General features: G+C 40.9%; 1 protein-coding gene across 2 annotated transcripts in view; it reads left to right on the top strand.

Moving 5' to 3' along the window:
* The window catches only part of LOC147034158 (CMP-N-acetylneuraminate-beta-galactosamide-alpha-2,3-sialyltransferase 2-like), a 95,124-nt gene that overhangs the window by 59,570 nt on the left and 7,573 nt on the right, over nt 1–27,981 (top strand). For both annotated transcript variants that reach the window (XM_085877476.1, XM_085877486.1), the window contains one exon: nt 5,034–5,067. In XM_085877476.1, coding sequence (XP_085733602.1) covers nt 5,034–5,067 — 34 coding nt within the window. The remainder of the gene's footprint in view (nt 1–5,033; nt 5,068–27,981) is intronic.

Genomic DNA, 27,981 nt, shown 5'->3' with positions numbered 1-27,981 from the left:
TGATAAGGGGTACAAGTATGCTTTAACCGTTATTGATTTGAGGAATAGATGGTTGTCCCTTTGAAAAGCAAAACAGGTAATACTCTTATGTTAGCCTTCCAACAGATATTTAATAAAAGCAAGAGAAAACCTTAAATTGTGGACTGATTAGGGTACAGAGTTCTACAACAAAACATTGATGAATTTTCTTTAAAATAACGGCATTACATGATACAGCATCTTCAATGAAGGAAAAGCGGTGGTTTGTGTCTTATTGAGCATTTAAATTGCACTTTAAAAGAGAGACTATATAAAAAATTCACTCAACTCCGTTCTAAACAATGGTTATCTTTAATTCATGACATTGTAGATAAGTACAACAATACAATTCATACCTCAACAAAATCCAAGCCATCAGTTACATTTACAAAAATTAGAATATGAAAAAGAGATTAATCTCAGAAAGCATAAGTTCAAAGATGGTGATATAGTAAGAATATGCAGGTGGATATCTCATTTTGAAAAAGGTTACACTAAACGATGTTACAATCGATGTTCCACGAAAAAGGTTACACCACATTTCCTTGAACTTACAAATTATCTATACATTACTAAAACCCTTTATGTATGTATGAATGTTCCCGAAATACAGCCATAATGGTACAAGATGGCGCAAAAATGGTTGACCCACCTAACTCACCATTCTGCAGTGTGCAGCATCAAGTTTCGTTGAAATTGGGCAATGAAAAAATTATTAGAAAATCAATTCCTGATTCAGTTAAGTACTCTTTGGGATTACAGTCATGCGCCACTTAACGATGGGGTTACGTTCTGAGAAATGCGTCGTTAAGCGACGTTGTCGTTGTGCGAACATCATGTATATATATATATATATATATATATATATATATATATATATATTTCTATATATATATATATATATATATATATATATATATATATATATATTTTTTTTTTTTTTTCGTTTTCGAACATCGTACTTGCACAAACCTAGACACCTTGGCTATATGGTATAGCCTATTGCTCCTCGGCTACAAACCTGTACAGCATGTTACTGTACTGAATACTGTTGGCAATTGCAACACACATCCAACAGAGACAGAAGACGCGTTAGTTTTACCTTTGTGCTGTTCATAACTGCCATGTGTGTTGTTAGCGGCAGCTTACAATCTCCTCTCGCATCGATTATAGAAAGATGAATAAATAGCGTTTGGATTTTATAAATACGTAATCATTGCATCGATGTTATAATTTGTAAATGTAGAAACGAGCACCTGTCCGTTGTGATCTATATTTTCGGAACAGTGCGATTGTTTTAACAACATAAAAAGCTTCACCAAAAATAAATTTGTGGTTTTAAATTTAGACTGTAACAACAACGATTTATTCACGGAATTCTTCAATTCAAAGGTAATTCACTTGCTTGAAGGTAAACGTGCAAACATTGGTTCAGTTTGAAAGCCGATTTCCTTGAATCCCGATTTAGCACGACCCTGCTTTTTTCGCGATGACATTTTATGGACCTCAACTATCACATTATAATGGGGCCACACTGTCGTTGTTTGTAATAATTATGAAGTATTATGTACTGTACATAATTGTATGTGCTATTTTTATACGACTGGCAGCGCTACGTCGGCTACATCACTCGGCGATAGGAATTTTTCAGCTCCATTATAATGGAGCTGGCAGAACCGTCGTATATGCGATCACTGTCGTATATGCGATTATGGGACCACCGTCGTATATGCAATCCGTCGTTGCCCGAAACGTCGTTATGCAGCGCATGACTGTATTTGATTATTGCAAACAACCTCAACAGTATAGTTCGCTGGAGCTATTTGTTTTTGATTTTCTTGAAATAATTTTTTTTTTATCAACCGCTGTCACAATGGGAACCCAACGGGTTCACGGGTCGTCTGGTATGATTTAAAAGGAGAATAAAATTTAGGTTCATTTTATTCAGAGGAATTACAAAAGACATCCACACAAAAAGAAAAAAGAAAAGTAATTCTTTAACAAAAGAAAAGAGGAATCACACGTGGACACACACATGGACACACACACGGGCACACATACACAGGTATTAATATTATATGACACATCTGTGAATACCGAAGAAGGTGTCAGAGTATGACGTCTTGGTAGATAAATATATGTATCCAAACTCTCATATATTAGATGCAGTCAGAGAGATGAATAATTAATTACCTGGGGTAGCCTTTGATGACGGTTTGGAACAATGCTGCACCACAGTTCCTTGAACTTACAAGTTATATGGTTTAAAAGGAGAAGAGATTTTAGGTTCGTTTTATTCAGAGGAATTACAAAAGACATACACACAAAAAGAAAAAAAGAGAAAATTATTTTACAAATGAAAAGTGGAATCACACATAGACACACACACACACACACACACACACACACACACACACACACACACACACACACACACACACACACACACACACACACACCCCCACACACACACACACACACACACACACTTGTATACACATACACATAGACACACACACACACGGACACACATTAGACACACAGACATACATGCATATACACAGACACATGGACATTGGACACACACATATACACACACATGGACACACACAGACACACACACATTCATTATATAGGCTTACATTAATGGTTTAATAGTGTATGAAACTTACCAATGTTGTGATGGGTCATTATATTCTTTATTGGATGAAAGATGGTTCATCTTCGTTGAATCATAAAGCAAATTCTCGTTTATCTTCGTTGGATAAAATTATTTTTTAATGAGAGCAATATTTTATATAGCATGTTTGAGGAAGTCAGAAGAAGTCTATTTTCCAGAATTACTGGGTCCGGATGAAAAACAGGAAAGAGAACAATGGGGAAACTCTGGGAAAATATCCAGCTTCTCACTTCCTCAAAAATTTAATGCATTCATGTTTGAGAAAAGGTTCGAATATGGAAAATATTTTATGACAGATGAGTGCTACATAGCAATTTTATAAAACAACATAAATAAATATTTATTGACTATATAAGTTTAATGTACATGAGTAGTACCAAAATATGCTCAGACAAGAGCAATGAGAGGTTTGTCATTTCACCTCTGCTCAACAAAGATACTTAAAGGTCTAAACTCTAAAGAATAGTGTATTAAAAGACTGTGAACTTTCAACATTACCTTGAATGTATATGGAAGAGAATGGATGTTTATGAAGAGATGAATCATATTAGAAATTATACACACAAAATATTCTCAGAGACTGTTCGTAAGAAAGCTCTAACAGCATTTGATGATAAAAGATACATAATGTGTGATGGAATAAATACATTAACTTATGGGTTTAAAGTATGTTTAATATAAAATGGGGTTGGGGGTTTTAAGCAGCTCCTGCTGCATTATTTTTTCATTGATGAATAAATTAAGTTATTCCTGAAAATAAAACACAAATATTTATAGGATCTCTATTTGACTACACAATTTGGTTAAATAAATGATCATGTGGAAGGGATGTGAAGCCCAGCCCCCAGCAGGGGAGTAGTGTCAAAAGTGAGGTATTTGATGCAGTAATTTGCTCCAGTTTGAAAAGGAGAAATTTGAGTGAGTGTAAGAGAGCGAATATTGCGACTTTGAGAAATGGGACACATTACTGCGTCACACCCTCCCTTTTGACACTACTGTGGTGACCCATCCAGGATTGTGTCGAATAGCCAAGGAGACTGCTTAGGCAGCACCAACACTCTGCACAGAGTATGGTCGCAATGGATGGATGGATAATTAGAACTACCACTTTATATCTGCCAGCATTGATAACTATTTCAGCCATTTCAGAGAAGATTTTGAATGTTTTTTTTGTTTTTTATAAACAATATGGCTGCCGATTCACATGACCGTTGATGTCGTCAAAAACATTTTGTGGACCATTTTATCCCGAGATGATCCTCACACATTTTCACACTGATCGGATGTAGCATTCTACATATGCAATTATGATGTCGTAACGAAGGCACCTTTGACGTCATCAAAAATCACACTCATTCGCAATGAGTAGTGCTTGCTATGTGATAATTTTCAATTTTTTCCTTGGTGTGGTTTCAGAGATACAGAGGTCCAAAGTTTTTCTGTTTTTCCATTTTTCTGTTTTTCCAACATGGCTGCCACACCACGCGACCTACGACATCATAATTATCATTATAACATTCTACATGAGTAGTAGCACCAATGGTAAAACTTTTGTTTTAATCTGATAAGTGGTTGCAGAGAAAAACACGAAAGTTCTGTGCGAACAGACAAATGGACCCAAATGGAATACCCTCTCCTTCGGTGAGGGTAACAAGGGAGAGAGATGATCGAGTCCAGCACCTGCTGTTGAAGAAAGGGATACCTGTGACTTCAGGATATCCAGTGAAAGAAACGTCATTAAATAATCAAGTCTTTCGAGATCGGAACAATGGGAAGGTTCTCCCAAGTGGCCTGTAATTGAGAATTCGGCCATTTTTCCTGCTGGATTGTTCTGTTGCGTTACAGCAGTTGTGTGTCAGATTCTCCAATTTTTCCCGAAAAGATTGTCTGTGATCCTTTGTTCGACTTCTGTCTACCCCTTCTGATTCCATATTATGTCTTGAGTACATTTGTTCTTCCCCTCGTTGATCTAAAACTCATGGATGAGCTTTTACATACATTCCTTGAACTTGAACATTATATGTCCTTGAATGAATTGAACATTATAAGAGATTATAGTTCCTATACATGAATTATAACACCCTTATTAGATTGCAGACAATCAACACAGACAGTATAGAGGACTTCAACCATTGATCTAATTACATGCTTAGATGGGAATACCAAATGAGTCAACACATGATTCGCAAATCCACTGTAACAGTGTGTTTCATTGTTTCCTATTTGGCCATCACATTGAAGTTTAAATCAAAATCTGGTATTGACGTGTTATAGTTACAGTAATGAAGTAATCGATGTATCCAATGCAGAAATGATTGTGGTTCTTTTTTCGCAGGGAAAATCAATTGACCTCGCTTGACAGGGACAAGGTAAGAAACCAATGGTTCTTCTCACCAAATCTCTGCCTTGTTGGCACAATATAGAGATAAACTGCAGCTGTATTTTTTTTTTCTCATCGTCCTTAAAGTTGAGAGCTTTATTGGAGATGCCACTAGGCCCACGTAACATGCACCGCCACCTGAGCCAATCCATCCGCCGCAAGTAGTCCCAATCACAACACTCCTTATGTTGGGGCAGGAATTTGGAATTTGTTCCTGGTGCCGGTGATAGCTTGCCTACTGTTAGTGACAGACACCGTGGGATCTTTAACGTCCACTATCTAATGCAGGTAGATGGGATGCTCAGTCTAACACACATTCGAGGGATGGTACACACATTGATGAATCGACCTGCCTGTGAAACACCGGGATGATCGTTTATAGCGAACGCAGTGAGCTTCATACTTAACGCGTGCACATGAGAGAATAGGAAACAACAACAACACAATACCCCTGGCTATTTGGAATCTGTGTCATTAGCTATGACCTTTTGCTTCCGGTTGTTGTTAAACGCTGTGCGGTGTATAAACACGATTGGGTTTTATTTCTATCTTGTGAATATTACTTAACACGTGCACATGAGAGAATAGGAAGCAACAAAAACAACACAATACCCTGGCAATTGTGAATCCATGTCGTTGGCTTTGACCATTTTGCTTCCGTTTTTTTTTTGCTTTTGGTTTTTTTGTTTCCGGTTTTTGTCATGGGGAATGATGCATGCCGGGAGATCATGACCGGAAGTGTTTATTTATTTATTCAATTATTTTTTTCCCAAAGTTAATTTTATACTTCCGAAAGTGATTTTTTTTCATGACAGGAAATGTTTATTTTGTATTTAACATAACCGGGAGTGTTTTTGAAACTCTTTCCGGAACTTTTAATTTCTTTTATTCTTGACCAGAAGTGATCGTTTATTTATTTATTTATTTATCCAATTTTTTTTTTTCCCCAAAGTTAATTTTAGTAAAGATATCTCTCGCATCATTAAAAAATATTTTTTAATCGTGATTTACATGATTTGATCGCTGATCCCGAATCCAGGCTGAAGTAACCGGAAATTGCGTCAAAACCATCAGCTGTGCGGTGCTTACACGTACCACGGTATACTTGGCAAGTATACAGTTGTGAACAAGTTTTATGTAAAGTCAGAAGTGAATGTAAGAAGAATTCTACGTTCGCTTCTAGGCTTTGCCTATTCCATATTAGCTGGGCCGGGATTCAAACCCAGGCTTGACAGCTCAGAGGCGAGTGTGTGATGCCATATCTCCAGGCCATCCCCCATCCTGCTAGGTTTTAATTGATGGAATATATGTATATGTATATATATATATATATATATATATATATATATATATATATATATATATATATATATATATATATATAGATATATATATATATATATATATATATATATATATATATATAGATATAGTTGTGGACCCATGGTCAGGGCGAGAAGACCACGAAAGGGGGGGGGGGGTGGGGAGCTACCTCGGGTTCCCACCAGACTCTCCGGAATCGCAGGCCGTCGCTCACGAATAACTCTGTGACGCAGCAGGTCGCAAATCGACCGTGAACGCCAATAACTCAACCACGTGACTTAGGGTCTGCCGTCTAATGGAAACCCGTTACCAAAAATGGTCACGTGATCTAAGTACTGGGGGACATGCCTTCGCTACGCCTTGTTCAAACTGAATCACTTTACCAGATCAGATGCAGCTGAGCGTAATGGCCAAGGACATACCAGCGAGGAAACAGATCGTTGGGGGATAACGTCCTGGCGAGCCTAGGATACGGACCATGTAGTCTGGGATCCAGGGCACCAAAATTTGAGATGACCTATCACGGAAAGATATACTTTGCAGGCCACTTTTTTTGCAAGTTCAGACTCTTAGGAAACAGAATCCAGAGGCCTGCTCTGCCGGAGGAATTGCAAAATTGAAAAAAAATGCATTTTTTACCACTACTACCCTCAAATAAAAAATCGCCTCTCGTGAAAAATTGAAAAAATGCAGGATAAAGTTTGGGTAATTTTAATTAAAATAGTACTAAACTTGGCACATTAATAGAACATAACATCCTTTAAAGTATTCACTATAAATTTGACTAAAGGTTTTCAAAATGGCTGCTATATTTCTAAGATGGCTGCCATTTTCCAATATGGATGCCATATTTTCTCATAGATATCTATGTTCATTATATTCTGAGTTATTGCAATTATTCAAGTGTTTTGTGTTTGTTACGAAACCATTGCTTGGTTTACTCTTTTATTGGCGTCAAAAAACCCAATGTATTGTGGCTGGATCTTTCGAAGATGGCTGCCATTTTGCATGACTGATGATAATTTGGTCCGTAAAGAAACATTTTCAGAATTGTGTTACTTGCTTGATATATGTACTATTCGACCTTTGAAAGTTGGATAAGAAAACACTATTAAATTTAATGAAAAATTCAATATGGCGACCATTTTTTTCAAAATGGCTGTCAATTTCTGACGAAATGTCTGTTCTCACCACAGATTCGATTATAAATGCACAACATGAGTTCTTTTTGTGTCTTTTATGATGTGACCATCTCTAATATAATAAATACAAATAGTTTCACATGACACTTAGTAAAATTACATCTTTTTAAAAGTCTTGCAAAATTTGACATGTATCATGTTGCACTCATCAATGAAAATGAATATTCCACTGACTAGTTCATTATTTAGTTCTCATCAGGAATCAAGAGGTTTGCTTCAACGCGTCCACATTTCAGTGAGTCGCTCATGCAAAGGCAAGCAAAAACACATTTAGAGTTGGCTCGACGCACAGGCAGCTCCGAAGACAGTTGCTCTTCTTGCATTGACAGAACTTTTCCTGTACATCTCTTGGCTTGGGATCCTTTGTCATCATTATTGGCACCAGTTTGCCATTCCTGATTTCTCTGCCGATTGCTCTTCTTGCATTTACAGAACTTTTCCTGTACAGCTCTTGGCTTTGGATCCTTTGTCATCATTATTGGCACCAGTTTGCCATTCCTGATTTCTCTGCCGAATGCAGTTGCTATTGGCTGTACTACTGTACTGGTTTCAAAATGTGCACTCTGACACACAGCCATTTGGTGAAGACTTCGTAGTAAGTGAAGGTAAAATGCATCCTCTGTAGGAGGCAGGCATCTGAGGTCACATTTTTTGGTAGCGAAAATGTGTGCACGCAGGACATCCAGACTACCCAGGAAATCAGATTGTGTATAGAGGGCCAGAAAGAAGAATCTAGCAGCTTCAATGACATCAGTCAATACATCAAGGACAAAGTTCTCGCCAGGTTTGCCATACTGAGCGAGTGGAAGAAGCTTTTCTGGATTGTCTACAGCACATTTGAAAGCCCGCTTCTTTCCTTTTTGGAATGGATAGCTGACTGTATCACAGCCACTCAAGATGTAGGCACTGAGGATAACAGAACGTATTTAGTCCTGTACTGATTTCGTAGGGTTGTAATATAGAATACCTTATTCTCAAGAATTCGGGGTGCTTCTATCTCGGAAATCAGTTTTTCAAATGCATCATTATATGGATCATTCTCAGCTTGCTGTTTTGCGCCAGTGATCCTCTTGTTCATGTAAGTTGTCATGCAAGAGTGGTGATAGTGAAAATCTGCTGCAACTATGTCAATGCTACCACTATCAAACATATGTAATCTCTTCAGCATGACTTCATCATGAAGGCTTCTTGCTTTCTGTTGAATCGGTTTATGCCCTTCTAGATCTGTGATGAGCAAGAGCTTCCAATCGCCCTTTTTATTTCGCTCTTTGCAACAAATGAAACACGGGTGCTTGTATCGGATAGGTTGCTCAGAACTTGATCTTGTTCCCATATGTGCTGTGTTGGAACTAGAGCTTGATTCGTCACAATTGTTCACAGTACTCTTAACATTTCGTATTTTCTGTTCAACTGTCTTTCGGTTTGTATAACTGTTACGACATTTTCCATGCATTTTTGGTCCATGTAGCATAAAGTTATGTTCATCTATAATGTCTCGTTCCAATCTAAAAGCTACTTCATCCATTCGTTTAGTGACAGCGTTAAGAAGTGCTGGATAACCCAGTGGCGTTAATTGTTGGACCGCCACAGTTTCTGATACATGCTGACAAATTAGACATCTGGAATAATCTGTGTCAGATCGGGATCTTTTCTGCCTTGTGTGTTCTGGTTCCATGATTTATTCAGTCTACTCCACCATGCCAGATAATCTGTGGAAGAAACAAATATCTACAAAAGGTTGCAGTCTAGAATAATACAAGAATATCTTTGTATCTCAAAAATATTACATGTACAGCCACTTGTAATAAGACACTTTCTTCTAAAGCAAGAACAAGTATGCACATCTAAATAAGGACTGCTCCCTTGCACTAAGGCCTAGGTCACATTTGCCACGGCGGCCGTGGGGTCTCCAAAATCTATGGCCATGAGCAATTATACGGTGGCCGCAGTATTTCCACGGTCACACAATGTAACAGTCACATATGTTTTTATTTTTCGGGGAGCTGCACGACGTATTTATAAATTGTGAGACCGAAAACGTGGGGTTGCCATACGGTCTTTGATTTGATGTTGCAGGGTGACCTTAGGGCGTTCCTGCGGCGGCCATAGAATTTTCAAGGCAGACGCAAGGTGCCCACAAGGCAACTGCAGGGGGGCCCTGAGGTGAATGTGCGGCCAGATGGACGGTAACGAAGGGTTAATTTTTTTTTACCAGTTCTTTTGTTTCGGCTTGTCGAATTGCTACGGCGAACGTTGAAATGAAAAAAGTTATAACTCTGCATTATAATTCCACGGCGACCTTGCGGCCTGTAAAATATAGCCAAATGGTGTAGGGCCACCCTGAGGCCACCTCAGAAACTCTGCGGCCGCCGCACGTTTCTGTCAATTCGGAGGGCGTACGGCCGCCATATCCTCGCCGTAAAGCAAATGTGACTTAGGCCTAAGTGACCTGACATTCTAGAGAACTAGATGAATGTTGAGATTTACCATTTGTTTTATTAATCTCATTAACTTGATATGTATTTAAATAAATTAGGATTTGGGGCATAGTTCATCTCAGGTTCACAATATATATAACATGTATAACATGTCTTGTAGAAAGTAGTACATTTGTCAAAATTTGAGTGGGGGGATTTCCAAATTGATGATAGGTTTCATTTGCCATTATATCGTTTCTTTACATGTTTTGATTGTATTTTTTATCATTATGAATGCAGAAGTATATAATCTGCGATATGAATGTAGCATTACTCACCTTCTTCTGAAAAGTGATCGCCAAACAGTCATTTAAAGGTGGCTACAGTGATGACCTGGTTATTTACCACCGGAGCAGGTGCACTTCCTGTGCTACTTGCATGTCAACAAATAATTATTAGTAGCATCATCAAACGGACTAAAACAAAAATTTCATTTTCATATATGTTATTAATGTGCATCTTAGGAAAAATAATGGGAGGGTTATATTTGTACAAGGACGGTAAGTCGACGATTAAAATGCTTGTAATTCTGTTGCCATGGGAACCAAAAATCCTAATGTTTTTGGCATTATTTAAGTATTGCATTCAGAATAGTTAATTAGCTGACATAATATTTTAGGCAGAAGTATTTTATATTAAATTAATTAATCTTATTATTTAATGTATAAATGCTATTCCACCTAAAACTTTTACATGTAACCAGGCCTCGAATTGGTCTGTGGCAAGTGGGTTCTATATCTAATTTTTTAAGGTATGGGTCAATGTGTAAGTGTGCCAAGTTTCATGCTTTTAACACAAAATGCACATACCACTGCCTTAGCCGCCCTACTATTATGGGTATGTTTTGTTTAATTGATAACATGGTCACTTGCACATATATTATGCAACATTCCAATGTGGTTTCATGCATACCATAACAACATACGTACCTTTTGCTGTGGAGATCTGCTTCAGTGTTGTCGTCTGCTAGTATGCCAATTTGGAAGAGAGGGAGTATTCATTGTTTCAAAATGCATTTTGTAATATTTTTATTACTTTATTTAAACAAGACAATGAAAATGTTATCTTAAATATCCAGCCTGATATTAGTTGTGTACATGATTTTTAAATAAAATAAAATAATTTAATCATTTGACATGTCAAATATTCTATGAATTTTCTTTTAACTATGGGTATTTTTGTTGAGAAAAAAATAAGTATTTTAGAAGATAAGGGCCGTATTTATGTATATTTCCAAATTATTTATCTGAGGGTCACAGACATATGAGAAACTCAAAACTTCGCAATACCTTTTTAATATATGTGCTAAATCGTTTGGGTCAACATTGGGAGGATAACAGATTTGACACGAGAAACAAGCCCCAATACATTGTATTGCACTCCCTAATAGTGTAAACCATGCAATGGTTTTATAACAAACACAAAGCAAAGAAACAATTTGAATAATACTCAACGTGTAATGGAAGATTGATATCCATGGTCAAACATATTGTCCTATCTTGGAAAAAATGGCGGCCATCTTGAAAAAAATGGCGGCCATCTTGGGAATTTTATGTCAAAAGTATAGTGGCAATTTTCAGGATGTTATGTTCTATTAATGTGCCAAGTTTAGTACTATTTCCATTAAAATTACCCTAACTTTATCATTCTGCATTTTTCATTTTTTCACGAGAGGCGAGTTTCGATTTGAGGGTAGTAGTGGTAAAAAAATGCAATTTTTTTTTTCCAATTTTGCAATTCCTCGGGCAGAGCAGGCCTCTGGATTCTGTTCCCTAAGGGTCTGAACTTGCAAAAAAAAGTGGCCTGCAAAGTATATCTTTCCATGACAGGTAACTTCATTTTTAAGGCCCTTTTGGACCTTGGATCCCAGACGAATGCTGGACCAATGAAGGAAAAGACAAAAGCGAGCTGGGAACATTTCCATACAAAGCATTTATTTACAATCAGGCAAGGAAAGGTATGTGGCACAGTGAATGGGGTTTATTATTATGTCCAGCAAGTTTAGCAAGGAATTTGTGGGTTGCAACAAAAGGCAATCAATTTACAAATGCAGACACAGAGCATACTTATCCCATTATATCTTCTACGACGTTAATTTAATCTAGGACAGGCGCCACATACACACGCACAGACCCAATGAAGATTAAATAGCCAGAAAGAAGGAGAGCAGGTGAGAACTAATGGCCTTTTAATACGTGGCGCAGTCGGTCGACTGCGCAACCCAGTACGCTTTGGGGGACGCTCCGCTTGAGTGATTCCACCTTAAGAGTTGGCGCATTTTCTCTTTCTTGATCACTTTGCCAGGGCTCGTGGAAACGTATGTTTTGCATTGGTCCAGAACATCTGTCGCACACCAACCCCAAGTACAGCTGCAGCGACAAGCAGATAACGAGGTGCAGTGAAGAGAGGGCGGAGCAGTGGGCGCGGCAAACATGCGGAGACAGTGTGAGGCAGGCATGCGAGAGGGAGGAGAGAGAGGGCGGACGGCTTCACGATCTGCCTTTTATAAGCCCCTGGCGAAGTGTGGGGCGGCGACGTGCCGTCATCCGAATCGTGTCCTTCCATTGGATCCCGGCCCCGCCCTGCCAGATTCTGGGGCCGAAAGCGGCCTCATTCGCACGTCCAGCGCGACGCGGCCAGGAGCCTTTCACTGAAGTCCTGGGCTGTGTTCTGGTGACTTGACGAGGGCTGTGTCAGTCCCGCATGCCTGTTCGGGGCACCCCCGGCGAGCTGTGGTTGGTGCTGTTAATGTGCTTGGCCCGTCCCCGCACCTCATGGTACGATTGGCCTGGGTTGCGCAGCACGCTTGTTTAGTGGCAAACTGCATCAATGCAGAGATTCGTGGAGGCGCGGGGTGATTTTTTTCCTCTGTGAGGGAGATGTTAGTGGTCGAGGTGGTGCTTCTGGTGAGCGGAGGTTGAGCAAGGTGAGACACGTTGTAAATCAGCGCGCAGATTCGAATGAAAGGGTGCGCCATGTGCCTCATGTCTCGTAGGGTGGCGGCCTGGGTGTGGTGCCTGCTTTGATTTGTATCATGGATGAAAGGAAATGGTTGGAATGAAAATCAGGATTGAATGGCAGATGGTTCTACAATTAGACCGAGCTATAAGATCCACGCAACGCACTTCGTCCCGTTAACCCATTAGGCTTGAGGGGAAGTTCTGACTGCACGAATACTAACGAAATAACTACCTGGGGATCACTGTGTCATCCCTTGAGTGTCATCAAACGGTTTGACTTCCCACAAATGTTATTTACATTTTTCATTTCATATGTAAAGATGGTGGTGCATGGTTTGGCCCTTGGGTGGGTATGCAGTAAGTTGAATTAAGAAAGCCACCTTGTGCCCATGAGCCTCACTCCTGTACAGGGGTGGTGGCCAGGGGGGAGGGGAGAGGGTTGGATAAGAGGTTGTGAAAATGGGAAGTAGAGTTATATGGGAGAATAGGGAGAAAACAAAAAAGAGTTTAACAGGATATATGAGAACCATTCAAAACTTTCTAACAAGATAATACAATTGTCCAAGACTGCAACATTTTTATTTCAATCTAGTGTATCTCGAAAGGTCCAAAGATGAAAAAAAAAAATATTTTTGAATGTGATTGTATTCATTAATAAAATAACAAGCAGTCACAGACTGGTACTTACGAAATCATCAACTTGACCTCTGACCTTGTCTAATAAAAGCGGTCTCTGGAGAAGGTAGCGGCACAAACCAGAAGTTTATACGATGATTCTGTACCAAACCATCAAAAATCGAATGTTTGACCTCACTTTGACCGATTTTGACCAAAATTTAATCAGCGCTAGCCACCACCCTCCTGAATCACGTGGTGTAATTTGACATTGGTAGCTTCTTCCGTTCTCGAGTTATCATTTTTGGGATGTTTGACCTCACTGTGACCTTGACCTTTGACCGATTTTGACCAAAATCTAATCAGCGCTAGGCATCACCCTCCTGAATCACATGGTGTAATTTGACATTGGGAGCTTCTTCCGTTCTCGAGTTATCGTGCCTACAAACAAACACACAAACAAACAAACACACACACACACACACACACACACACACACAAACACACAAACAATGACGGAAGTCATCAATATACTTACGAAATCTTTAGATTTCGTAAGTAATAAACATAGAACTGAACGTGTTTTTTAATTCAAGAATTTTTTGAGGTCTTACAGTTTAAAAAAAAAGCAAACCCATCAGGTACCGCCCTTAAAAATTCCAGGTAAACTGCCATGACTTGATCACAGGAAAGATTGTCTGCACACAATGTATAATGGCCACATAACTCGCTTCAGAGCTTGGTGTTGGCTTTACGGTTAGGTGGTTGGCAAAAGATATTAGGGTCTTGAGTTCAAGCCCCTGTTGTGTTGTTTAATTACCACCAGGTAGGTGGACTCAGTCTGTCATCCTTCTGAGGTTGGCAAAATGAGCACCAACTTACTGGTAACAGGGGGCATTGCATCACCGGCACAGCCATGCTTCCTGAAAAATGATGCAGCCAATCAGACACAGGCTACATACGGAAAAAAAAACTCGCTTCAGACTCGTTCGAAAGTGAATTTGATCAATAATTCCCAGATTATGACAATAGTCAAAATCATTATGTAGAAGGTGCTGTGAGACTGGAGGTGTATGAACCTGATATCAAGATGACGTCATGGGAGGGGCAGGGCCAATCGAGTGTGTTTTGGGGGTCGGGGCCAATCAGCGCAAAAAGGCACCAAATAACATTAAAATATTCCTTTCAAGAAAAGAACAATGATTAAGTGTTAAGTGAAGTCATATCTATTTCTTAAACCCAACTAGATTTTCTGATTCTCTGGACCTTTAACTTAAATACCTTCAAACTGTTTATATTTATAAAATAGAAAAATAAAAGTAAATAGAATGAAATAGAAGTTTTCAGATCACCCATCAGCTATTTTGCCCATTTCATAAGTGAAGGCCCGAAGGGCTCGTTACTTTGAGTGGTTGGACCAGACTGACCCACCAGCTATTGAGTTGGATGTCAGGGATGTAACTATCCCTTTTACTGACCATCCAATCAACTGTGAACCACGTTCGTTTGTGGAAACGCAGGCTGTGGTGAACCGGTTGAAATGGGGTGAAGCTCCTGGGATCTGTGGCATCCATGCTGAACTTCTCAAGCCTGGTTGAAATGCTTTACTCATGACATTGCATGCAGTTCTGTGCCCTGTTTAAAGCACAGGCATCATCCCAACTGACTGGAAGAGGGGCCTTGTTGTCCCTTTTCAGAAAGGAAAAAGTGATTGTGAGGATTGCAACAACTACTGAGGGGGCTGCTCTCAGTGTTGGGCAAGGTCTTTGCTTGGATGATAATTGAAAGGGTTTGCCACCATCTGCATGAACACCAGCACCGAGAGCAGTCAGGATTTGCACCAAAGAGATCAACGATTGACCGTAACCTTGTTCTTCTGGTCCTCACCGAATGCAGGGGAGAGTTTCAGCAGGGGATGCTTGCAGCCTGTGTTGATCTCTGCAAAGTGGTAGATTCAGTGAATAGGGATGCATGCTGGAGGATTCTCAGTCTTTGTGGGGTGCCACTAAAACTGATAAATCTCATTTCGGAACTATAACCGGGTGCTGTGAGGTGTAGTATTTGCATCTCTGACTTATTTCCAGTTGTTACTGGAGTTCATCAGCAGTGTGTCCTGGCCCCCACACTTTTCAGTGCTTGTATGGACTGGATTCTGGGAAGGATGTCAGTGACATCAAGCTGTGGTGTATTGTTTGGGAATGTCAAGATGTCTGACCTTGATTTTGCAGAGGATGCAGTTATCTTTGTGGAGACTGTGGATATCCTTCAAGGGGACCTTCCAGCGTTGAATGAGGAGATGGACCCGCAGGGATTACAGGTCTCTTTGGCGAAAACTATGACCCAGGCTTTCAATGACATATTGAATTCTTGTGGCAAGGATGTTGAGGTCACAGAGAGATTCACTTTTCTTGGCAGTGATATTCATGTCTCCGCATGTTGTGCGCCAGAGGTCAATAAACATCTGGGTCGGACCTGGGGAGTCATGGATTCATTGGTATATGGGGTGTGGTGCTGTCGGCACCTATGCAGGAGGACGAAAGTCGAGCCTTTAAGTCCTTGCTGCTTCTCGTCTTTCTCTGCAGGTGTGAGACTTGAGCTCTGACCAAGGATCTGAGACGGAGACTTAACTCCTTTCTGAGGATCTAAGACAGAGACCAGATCTCTTCAGAGAATCCTTGGCTATCGCTGGACAGACTTTGTGTCCAACGAGCATTTGCTGAGAGAGACCCAGACGAGATTTGTTACCTGCAGAGTCGGTGAGTGTCAGCTGCAACTGCATGCACAAGTGGCTCATTTTCATGACGGTAATCCTGCTCAACAGATTCTCTCAGCGAGCGCCTCGTGAATGGAGGTGGCCAAGAACCAGACCACATGCCTCGTGGTTGCAGCAGGTTAATCTGCTTCTCAAGAAGATGGCGATGGGCCAGGCATCTGCCTGGGGGATGGCTAGACGGATGCCCCTGGAGTATCGGTGGAAGATGCACATGGCGACGCACTGCGCTGGCACACACTCACAAACCTGACCTGACCATCGGCTTCATCTCAGTTGCTCTGGTATTTTTGCATGCAAATTGTGGAGGTCCGTGGAAGAGTTGGAACACAGAATGGACCAGAAGGTGACAACAAAATAACATCGTGGAAAGGGAGGAAAGATGCCAACAGAGGGATATTTGGAGGAATAATGGGATCAAGGGGAAGAGGGGGGGGGGTGACAAAGTAGGTGAACAAGGTTAATGCAAGCTCAAACACAGTGAGTACAGGCAGGGTAAACAATGAATTAAATAGAGCGGAAAAGGAGGGTGAAAGAGTTGGGTGGGGGGAACACAACCTGGAAAGTAAGACGTAGGCTTGGGGAGGGTTAATGAATTGTTGAACACAGAATGAGTATGGTTGGGGGGGGGGTGACCTGAAGTGGTGGTGAACAGCCATAATGAAGTCCCAGAAGGAAGATTGAGTTTGAATAAACTGAAGAGATTTCTTCCACATGTGAGAGAAAACAGGACCAAACTCGAGGGGGAGCACTCGGTAGAGTGCAAAACCTCAGCCGCCAATACTGCTGGGTCACTCAAGTGAACCTTATATCTTATTCATTAAATATGTCAACAGTGCTGACAGTTATCGTTCTTTTCTCCAACATTTGGGGGAGGGGGGGTTGGAAATCACTTAAAACATGTAGAAATGCAAAAAAAAAGAAATCGAAATATTGTTGAAAAAAAAGTTGCAAAAATTTTTTTTTTCTCTAACAATTTTTTTTTGGGGTGGGGGGGTTGGAAATCACTTAAAACATGTAGAAATGCAAAAAAAAAAAAATCGAAATTTTGTTGAAAAAAAAGTTGCAAAAATTTTTTTCTCCAACAATTTTTTTTTGGGGGGGGGGGATTGAAAATCACGTAAAACATGCGGAAATGCAAAAAAAAAGAAATCGAAATTTTGTTGAAAAAAAAGTTGCAAAAATATTTTTTTTCTCCAACAATTTCTTTTGGGGGGGGTTGGAAATCACTTAAAACATGCAGAAATGCAAAAAAAAGAAATCGAAATTTTGTTGAAAAAAAAGTTGCAAAAATTTTTTTTTTCTCTAACAATTTTTTTTGTGGGGGGGGGAGGTTGGAAATCACTTAAAACATGTAGAAATGCAAAAAAAAAAAAAATCAATTTTTTTTCAAAATGGCCGCCTTAGCGGCCATATTGGACTTTGGTCCAAGTGCAAAATCTAATGGCATGATCCTTGGACCAGACCCAACCCCCGCACCAAGTTTCGTCGAAATCCGTCGAGGAGTTTTTTTTCCGTAATACTGTTCACAAACAAACAAACAAACAAACAAACAGAAAGGGGTGAAAACAGTAACCTCCATCCATCTTCAAAAATGGCAGAGGTTAATGAGTGGAGGTGAGCAGTGAGTCTGCATTTTGTGGAGTTTCACCAAGAGTAGGCTACTACTAGACTGTTTGCACTCGAGAGAAACCTTGGAGGTGGAGGTTGGAGGGGAGATAGTACAAAAGGGTAGGGGGTGCAAGGCCAAGAAGGAGGCAGTAGAAGACAGAGAGGTCACCAACCTGTCTGTGACACAAGAGTAACAGGCTCAGAGACCTTCATTGTAGGAGAGTCCAGTGATTTTTGAATGCCTTGTTTACCATGGCATAAAAAAATGCAAGGTGTGAGGCAGAGGCACCAGCCCGAAGGGCAGAGCAGTACGACACCCAGCCGCAGATTAAGGCCTTGTAAGCTTTTAAAAGGTCAGATTTGCCATGGAAAGGCTGTTTAATGGAGGATGCATATATGATGGCTGGCTTTGGAGGCCAACTTTGAGATGTGGTTTGCCCAAGAAAGATTATTGCTGATGTGTGACTGAATTCTCTGAAGTAGTTTGTTGAGGAAGTCGATGGGAGGGTTCACCAGACGATGCTTTCAGAGAGACATGGTGAATGTGTGGGATTTGTCAGGGTTTAAATATATTCCAAGTGTTGGACAATCTCCTAATTTATCAAGGTTTACAGAGAGGGAAGAGGCTGTCCCTGCTGATATAGCCAGGATAGGGGGGGCTGCAGCAGAGAGTGGAGTCATCAGCAAAGACATTGGGAAGATTTTTCTGGAGCATCCAAAAGATGGTTGATGAAGACACTGCCTTGGTGCACTCCAGCCTCAACAGGAAGAGGAGATGAGAGGATCCTGTTGAGAGCTTATGTGTTGTATTAAGAGTTGAGAGTCAACAGGACCCTGTTGTATGTGAGGTGATCCAGCTGCTTGAAGCCACAGTCATGGATCGTAGTTTACACAACCTGGAGCTTGTGCACTGGTACGTTCTCATGAAAAAACGTGTTGATCTTTGGCCAACAGAACTCGATATGTATCCTTAATAGCCGATCATTTCTATCCTTGATGGTGCATGATCTTTTTTCGCTATTGGTGAGTTTAGGATTGGGGTGTTCCTGATTCCTTGTGCTTTCACTGGATGTATTTCAAATTGGTGCAGTATCCCAATGGTGAAGCCACATTTAGTCACCGCTTGCCACAAAATTATTGAGAAGATTGGCTGGATCTGCTTTGAACAATTCAATAAACTCATAACATAAAGCCAGCCATTATTGCCTGTCAGGAGTGCTGAGGTTTCTGGAGACTCATGTTGCTGAGACTTTTGGCATGCACAAGTGTTTTTGGATGATCGCAAAAATTGTATCTTAAGAAACTCGAGTACTTGGATATTTTGGGGGGCGTTAACCACGTAATCCTCTGTGAGTAATGCCACGACCTGGGAAACAATCAGTTGTGGTCGCATCTTCTGGCAGCCCTGACCTGTACTCATCTTCACTGAACTTGCATTGATGCTTAAAGTCAGTTGCCCATTGTGGAAACTTTAGAGTATGAGGTGCATTTTTTCATCATAGTTTTGAATGGGGAATGATCTGAGATTGTGAACAGCTGTCTTGAAGACCTGGAGAAAATAATGAGATTGAAGAGAATGTGGAAGTCGGTTTCACAGGCAGGAAAAAAAAAGAGCAACGAATGAGTGAAGGTGAGCAGTGATTTTGGATTTTGGGAGTTTCACGAGAAGGGGGTCGCTCGTGGGCTGCATGCACCATGCTGAAACATGGAGGTGTTGGGAACAAAGCACGGAAAGGGCAGAGGGTGCAAGACCACAGATAAGACAGACCACCGCCCTGTCTGCGATGGCAAAGTGATAGGCCCAGAGACTTAGCTACATTGCAGGAAATTCCAATGATCTTGAAGGCCTTGGTTTCCATTGTGTCAAGCTGAGAAATTTATGAGGCAGGGGTGCCAGCCAGAGGGGACAGCAGTCCTCCATCAGGCTGTGGATGAACACTTGGTAGGTGGATAAGAGTCCAGGTGTGCCAAGGACTTTGCATGATGGAGGATGCTCAGTCGACGACTGGCTTTGGAGGCCAATTTTGAAATGTGGTTTGTCCAAGAAATATCAGAGCTGATCGTGAAGGCCAAGCGTTTGAGTGACTAAACCTCTTAAACAGCTTTGCTGAGAAAGTATATAGGAGGGTTTGCCAGGCAATTATTTTGGTGAGAGTGTGAGTGTGAGATTTCTCAGGATTGAAAGATATATTCCAAGTGTTTGACCAGCTTGTGTTTTTATCAAAGTGATATATATATATATATATATATATATATATATATATATATATATATATATATATATATATATATATATATATATATATATATATATATATATATATCTAGACTGCTTCCTACTTGTCTGAAGGATGATAGATGTTACAGCATAGGGTGGAGTCATTATAAAATAGACAAAGGGGATTTTGCAGCAAGTCAGAGAGATCATTGATGAAGATTGGGAATAGGATGGAACTCAGAACATTGCCTTAAGGCACTCCATCCAGCATTGATGGGGAGAGGAAAAGAAAAGATTTCTTTGAGAGCCATGCGTTATCGATGAGAGTAGGGTAAGTCAGTAACCCAAGAGTGGAGTTGGACTTAGATGGCATAGGCAGAGAGTTTGTAGAGCAATGTAGGGTGCCAGGCTGTATTGAAAGCTTGAGATATCTCCACAGCACCAGCCCTGATCACATGTGCGCATTGCGAACCTACATCTATTGTTGGCAGAGAAGTAGTGACCTGGTCTGAATCTGAATCGATGATTTGAGATGAGGTTGTTGGGTAAATCATGTTGTTATTTTTCCTGTCAATGTTTACAGTGCATAAATAAGCTCCTCAAAAAACATTTCTTTCATAGGTATGTATGAATAGGTGTGGGCTGGCAGGATGGTGTAGCGTAGGGGTCCTCAAATATTTTTGGTCATGGACCAGAACCAAAAATCCCTAGCACCTTGTGGGCCACGCAATCAAATCAAATGGAAGACCAAATACTGCATTGGAGTCATCAGAAAGAACCTACATCAGCAAAGAGCAAAGATGGAGTCTTCAGGAGGAACCTGGATAGGATTCTGGTTTCAGCTCCGATGCCCAAACTCTCAAACCCATCCAGGCGTAGCCAAGTGAGCCTTACAGAAAACTTTCTGCAAGAATTCACTTCTTCTTAGAGAGGTAGATAAAGAAAGAAAAAGCAAGAATTACAATGAATAAAGAAAAATGTGAAAGGAACAAAAATCAAAGATGTCTGGAAGAACCTGGATAGATAGATTCCAGCAGTTACTCCTCAAGCTCAAACACAGCAACAGGCACAAGTTACCAAAGAAATTTTAAACAAGTAAAAGTTCTTGCATAAAAGTTTATCTATTGGCTCTCCATTCTCACAAACATTATTCTATCAAGCAATTGGGATTGTTAAGCAGGATTATTACAGTTAACAACTGAAAAAAAAAACCGTACAACAGCACCATAGTCAACACATCACCTACGGCTGTTTCAAAAAGAGTGATGCAACTTTAAGTGTTAATTTGCAAAGAAACAGAAACCTCAGGAAACTGAAGCAAACATTTCATGAAAGCTTATGGCATGGTATTTTCTATCACTGATTGCTATTGTATTCACTCACTGCTAGTTAGTGAGAGCCCAAGGTCTGAAATTGGCATTTACGCAAAATCCTTGTAATTCATGTTCTCAATGTGTGTCCCTCTGTGGTTCAGACAGGCATTGATCCTGACTCCAAAGTTCTGTCCATCTTACCTGTCGGTCTCATGTGGCACTGCCTGGAGGTAATCTGACACCTGCTTCAGATCATCCAGTGTGGCAGGATGGTTGGCATCGACAGAGCTCTTGGCAGCCCCCCCAGAACCAGTAGTGCAGAGGGTTCAAGTCTGGGCTATGGGGTGCTTAGTCAGGAGCAGTACGCAGGGCAACGAGGCGGCTTCTGAAGAGCTGCCGCAGGGAAGTGATGGTGTTACGAGCTGTATGCGGGGATGCATCATCCTGCATATAAACCAGATCATGCTGAGCTCGTCTGGGGTGACCTTTTGGGCTAGATCATTATGGAACTTCTGGAGCATATCCTGGTAGCACTCACCATTGATCTTCACCATCCTGCTGTTGTCATTCTCAAACCAGTAAGGCCCTAGCGTTCCCCATCTGTCATTGAAGGCACAGAAGCATGTGACCTTAGGCCCTTTCCCGGCAGAACCACTGGCAGGTGTCCACATATGATTTAGTCTCATATCACCAAGCTACCACTTTAGTCTTCTGCTTCACTGTCAATGGCATAGTTGAGCTACGGAATGAGAAATCCCATGGAACAAATACCATGATAACACCACCAAACCCTGAAAAGGAAAACGGTAGAGGTCATAAAACAAAGAAACGGCAGGAAGTCAGTTGTATCAATAATTTTGAAACACCCTGTACATGCCATGATGATGTGCCAATCTTCATTTGTGGGAACGAATAAAACAAATACTTCATCAAAATATTATAATTAAAGCAAGTTAAACTATGAATGGGCAGGGTGGTGCGGAGTATGTGAGCAGCAGTGCAGTCACTTTTTTTCGTCCACGATCTTATCAACATAGGAAACGCAGTCAGTGCAAACCGCTTGTTTCACTAAATGTGAGCTGTGTACCTATATAGAGAAGGGCATGCAGTTACGAATATAATGTCCATGAACGAGTAATATTTAATCAAATTGATAATGGAAAATATAAATGAAATTCGTCGAATGCAGAAACCAAAAAACTCTAAAAATCAATAAGCGATATCACCATCAAACATCAATATCAATAAAATCAGCAAATCTACTGTTTGCAATGAAATGGATACAATTCATGACCACAGAAAATATTTTCCTCCAAATGTGTGTGTATATATATATATATATATATATATATATATATATATATATATATATATATATATATATATATATAAACGTTTTTACAGCCATTTTTCCCTGCTGTGCAGGGGTTTGGCTTTTTCTTCAGGCAATGTTTTATGGCCGGATGCCCTTCCTGACGCCAACCCTGGTCGCCTCTTACGACACACAGGGATATGGTACACCTATTCTAACCGGGGCATTCACCGGCACTCATTTCGCCGACCTCGGAAGGATGACAGGCTGAGTCAACCCCCTGGTGTTAATTCAGCAGCCAACAGGACTTGAACTCAGGACCCTGGGATCCCAAGCCACCATCCTAACGACTAAGCCAACACCAGGCTTCATATATATATATATATATATATATATATATATATATATATATATATATATATATATATATATATATATATATATATATATATATATATATATATATATATATATATATATATATATATATATATATATATATATATATATACATATATATATATATATATATATATATATATATATATACATATATATATATATACATATATATATATATACATATATATATATATATATACATATATATATATATATACATATATATATATATATACATATATATATACATATATATATATACATATATATATATACATATATATATATATATATATATTTATATACATACATATATATATATATATATACATATATATACATATATATATATATATATACATATATATATACATATATATATATATACATATATATATACATATATACATATACATATATATATATATATATATATATATATATATATATATATATATATATATAGTTATGGAAATGGCCCTTATTGGACTACTAAATACAGGATTAGCTCAGATCCCCCATTTAATGCATGTATAGCTAGGTTGTTTGGCAAAGTTGACGTTATATGTGTGTTGGGACATGTAAAAGGCTGTTTCATGTTCGTACAGTGGTGGTTTGCCAAGGGCTCCCTCTTCTTCCTCTCCTCTACGGACGATAGGCCCCGCTCAGGGTGTGGCTAGAGGGAGGGAGTGACGCGAAGGGGGTAGTTTGTCAGTTTCGCCGAGAGAGGCGGGCTTGTGTCTCAAGGTGAGCAAATGAGAGAAGAAACGAAGGCTTTGTGAAAAGTGTCGAGTGTGTGGAAATAGTCGCTCTCGAAGCGTGCTCGTGATTCAAAACGAGTGAACGAAGTAGTTGAGTTTTGAGAAACGGCAGTGGCCTTTTGAGAGGCTGCCTGCACGTCGAGGATTCTGCCGTGAGAGGGACGGCAGCCGGCTTCGAGGTGAGTGAGAAAAGAAAAGGCAGTGGTGAATCGGCCGGGAGAGAAAGCTGAACCTGAGGGTCGAGTCTGCCATCAGCCGAGAAAGAAAAGGTGATTCGACAGAGAGAGAGGAACTGAGAGGAGGAAGCGGAAGTCGGGCTTCGAGGCGGGAAAGCAGGAGAGGAGACGCGGAGCCTCCGTACTTACTCACCTCATGGGCCGACACGTTTGTCGATCTCCCTGCGGAGTCCGGCACCTCAATTTGGGCCTTGTCTGGTGAACGGGCCAGGCCTGGATTTGTATGCTGAACCCTGGAGAGAGATCGGCTGAGGCCCATCGTTGATCTGGCGGACTTGTGCTGTCGACATTGCGCGGGGCCAGAGCACGCAGAGACTGCGTGCATGAGGTCTGTGACAAAAGGACAAGTGCCATTTTGCCACGCGGCGTGGTTCGAGCTGGGAGTTCGAATCCGTGGACATCCGCTGGTTACGAGCGACATTCGTGCTTTTTGACACTGTCCTCTCGTCCATGAAACCTCACCAAGTACTCTGTTTTGTCTTGCATGCATGCAGTTTGTCTTTGTCTGCACTTGTTGTATAAGGCATATTTTGGTAGCGACCCCCTCGAAACCTGTAGACTGTGGTTCCCTAGTTAAGAACAGGTTGAGGATTGTTAATAAAACCATTGTCGTGAATTTTGCTTGTGTTGTGTGTGATCCCCGATGTTCCCCATAAACCTTGTTAATTCGAATGAAGTTGCCACTATGGATTCATTCGTGTCGCGTCGAGGAACGATCCGTTCGATAGGCATATAAAACCAAAATGGTTATAGACTGGCAGAAAACACTCGGCATCTGACAAAACCAGTCTGCAACCAGGGGTTCTATTTCCCAACTGGCAAGGTACAAGGATTACTTTGGTATCGCGATTGAAGGCGCGTGATCCGAGGCCTGTGCTGAGGCGGCCGGCGTTATAGATCCCAGAGACGGCCGGAGTGGGTTGAGAATCCCTCCGTAAATATATATATATATATATATATATATATATATATATATATATATATATATATATATATATATATATATATATATATATATATATATATATATATATATATATATATATATATATATATATATATATATACTGTTGCGAATCTGGAAACCATTATCTCACTCATCATTCAGGTCCTTTAGCTCTGTTATCTCAGAAAGTGCATGTTCCATAGCGAGCTCGCCTTCCATTGTTTAATGGGTAAAAATCGATTAAATGCGCTGTGATTCATTTTAATAGTTGGGGTTCGATCAGAACACAAAGAAGAACGACCCTCCCCCTCCTCTGCAAAGCGGAAGAAGAACCTTCCCGTCCCGTGATGCAATGACGTAAATGTCCCCCTCCCACCCGCGGTTGTGCGGGGGATGGCACACGAGGGCATGGGTCATGCCGGGAGCAGGGGAGGGGCCCAATAGGGATAAAAAAGGGACACTCTGCTTGGCTCGAGTTGGGTCTTGTTCTTGGTTCTTGTTGGAGAGTTGTTCATCGGAGGAGTTGGTTCGGGTTGTCGTGGTTCTTCTTCGGCCTGGTGGTCGAGGAGTGTCGGCCTGGTTCAAGGGTGGTCGAGTTGGTTCGAGGTTGTTGTTCTGCTGGTGTGGTGCTTCTTCGAGTTGGCTGTGCAGTCGGTGGTTCAAAGGGTCGTGCTGGTTCTGAGTTATCTTGGTTTGGCCTTTGTTCTGCTTCGTGGCCTCATCTTGGTTCGGCTGGCTCTACTTGAAAAGCGACGCATCTTCGGGAAGGCTCAGTGTTTTGTCTCACCAGCACGTGGTCCGGAGCGCGAGGGGATCCGCTGGAGCTCGGGAAGGATTGCGGCTCACGGCGATTGGATCCAGCTCGCCCTCGCTGGAGCCCGGGTCCGAACAGCATGAAGACCACACGAGGTGGAGAGGTTCGAAATAGGTTCTGGGTTTCAGCTCATCTGTTCCTCTGAGCTGAAGTCATTAAAGGCATCAGCCACCATTTATTGGGTGTGTGTGTCCGTGGGCCCGTCTAACAAGTGGAGAACTGTTAAGTGCTTTGTGTGCTGTAAATGATTGCATTGCATTTATTGTATTCGGTATAGTTCTGCCCTTGCGTGCTTCCCTAGTTCCCCGATTACTGTATAAATAAACCCCAATTGTTAAATGTTTTCAGCTCGTCGAGTCGATTCTTTCATTGACTGAGCATGTTGCGTGTGAGGGATTAGTCGGCCATTGCCAGGGTCACAAGATAATCGGCCAGCGGAATTCGGCGATATCACCGCTCGGCTACGCACACGAAACGGGCTGCTTAAGCGGCTCGCTTCCGTACGAGTTCCGCCCAGGGTGAAGTATCCCGGTAGCTGGATCACGTGGGTACTTCGGTAAGTTGAAGCTGGCAATTAACCCTACCCCACGTGATCTCCCCATTGGCGTATTTCGGTCCAAAATATCCAGGACCCGTCGACTCGGACTTACCCGGGCCAGCGATCTGTAAATTTCGGGTGATCGAGCTGAGACGGCTCCAATGCTTCATCGAGGGTCGTGCTCGTGGCGACGCGCCGGTGGAAAACCTCAACAATACCATCAAGCCAGCCATGTTAACCTCACATTAAATCACTTCTTGTATTAATATATTCCTGTTTATCATTTATGAAGTTGATCAATGGATATAGATCAGAGGTCATTAACACATAATTAGGAGCAGATGAATTGAAGAACATTTGAGGAGATTAACTCAGGAATAATTTAACAACTAAATTAGCACCATGTGATCAATCCATTGACAGGGGATTAGGATTAGCTGGTGGGCAGGACTGCTGATTCTTGCCGATGTGGACCCTGGTTGGCCTTTTGAGGACCGATAGCCGAGACTAGAGGAATGCACACTCGCTGATGAGCTGTCTTGGCTGGGTTCAAATCCGAACCATACCTATTAACTGTCATCATGAGCCTGGTGTGGCTCAGTGGTTAAGGCGGTGGCTTGGGGTCCTGAGTTCAAGATCCGCTGGCCGCTGAGTTAGCATCAGGGGGGTTGACTCAGCTTGTCATCCTTCCGAAGGTTGGCAAAATGAGCACCAGTATACTGGTAATTATCCCTGCAGGGTCGAAGGCGACTAAAGGGTTGGCATCAGGAAGGGCATCCGGCTGTAAAACCATTGCCATAAGAAAGAGACCATGATTGGAGCCCACAAAAAGCTGACCCCTGCTCAGGGATAAAGGCTTTCAAATGGTGTGATGATGATGACCTATGAATTGTCATCCCAGTGTTTCACAGGCAGGATGATTCATCAATGTGTATGCCATCTCTCCAGATTGATGTTGAACTGGGTATCCCATCTGCTCGCATTAGTTGGTCTTTCATGAAGAGTTAACAAGCTATCACCAGCACCATCACAAAATTACGAATTCCTGCCCGAACTATGACTGGGAAGGAAATTTCAAACTACCAAGAAAAGAAACTGCTTTGATATCGCTGACAATTCTTAACAAAATAGGGTACTGTACATCAGAATTAGTACGTGTGTGTGTGTGTGTGTGTGTGTACATTGCCTTCAGAAAGTGTACACCCCCTTTCAAAATTTTCACCTTTTGTTGCCTTATAGCCTGGAATAAAATTGCATTAAATCAGACTTTTTACACCTTTATTTAAATATCGTAATCCACAACTTCCAAGTGAAAAACAAATTCTACAAATTTCAGAATATTAATTAAAAATACAAAACTAGAAAAAAAAAAAATGGGACTCAAGGTCGGCTTTTTTGAGTAATG

The sequence above is a fragment of the Eptatretus burgeri genome, chromosome 1 (genome assembly GCF_056783735.1).
Source record: "Eptatretus burgeri isolate ZD-2024b chromosome 1, Ebu_testis_v1, whole genome shotgun sequence".
Lineage (NCBI taxonomy): Eukaryota > Metazoa > Chordata > Myxini > Myxiniformes > Myxinidae > Eptatretus > Eptatretus burgeri.
Note: the sequence above shows the minus strand (reverse complement) of the source record. Positions and strands in the feature narration are given on the sequence as shown.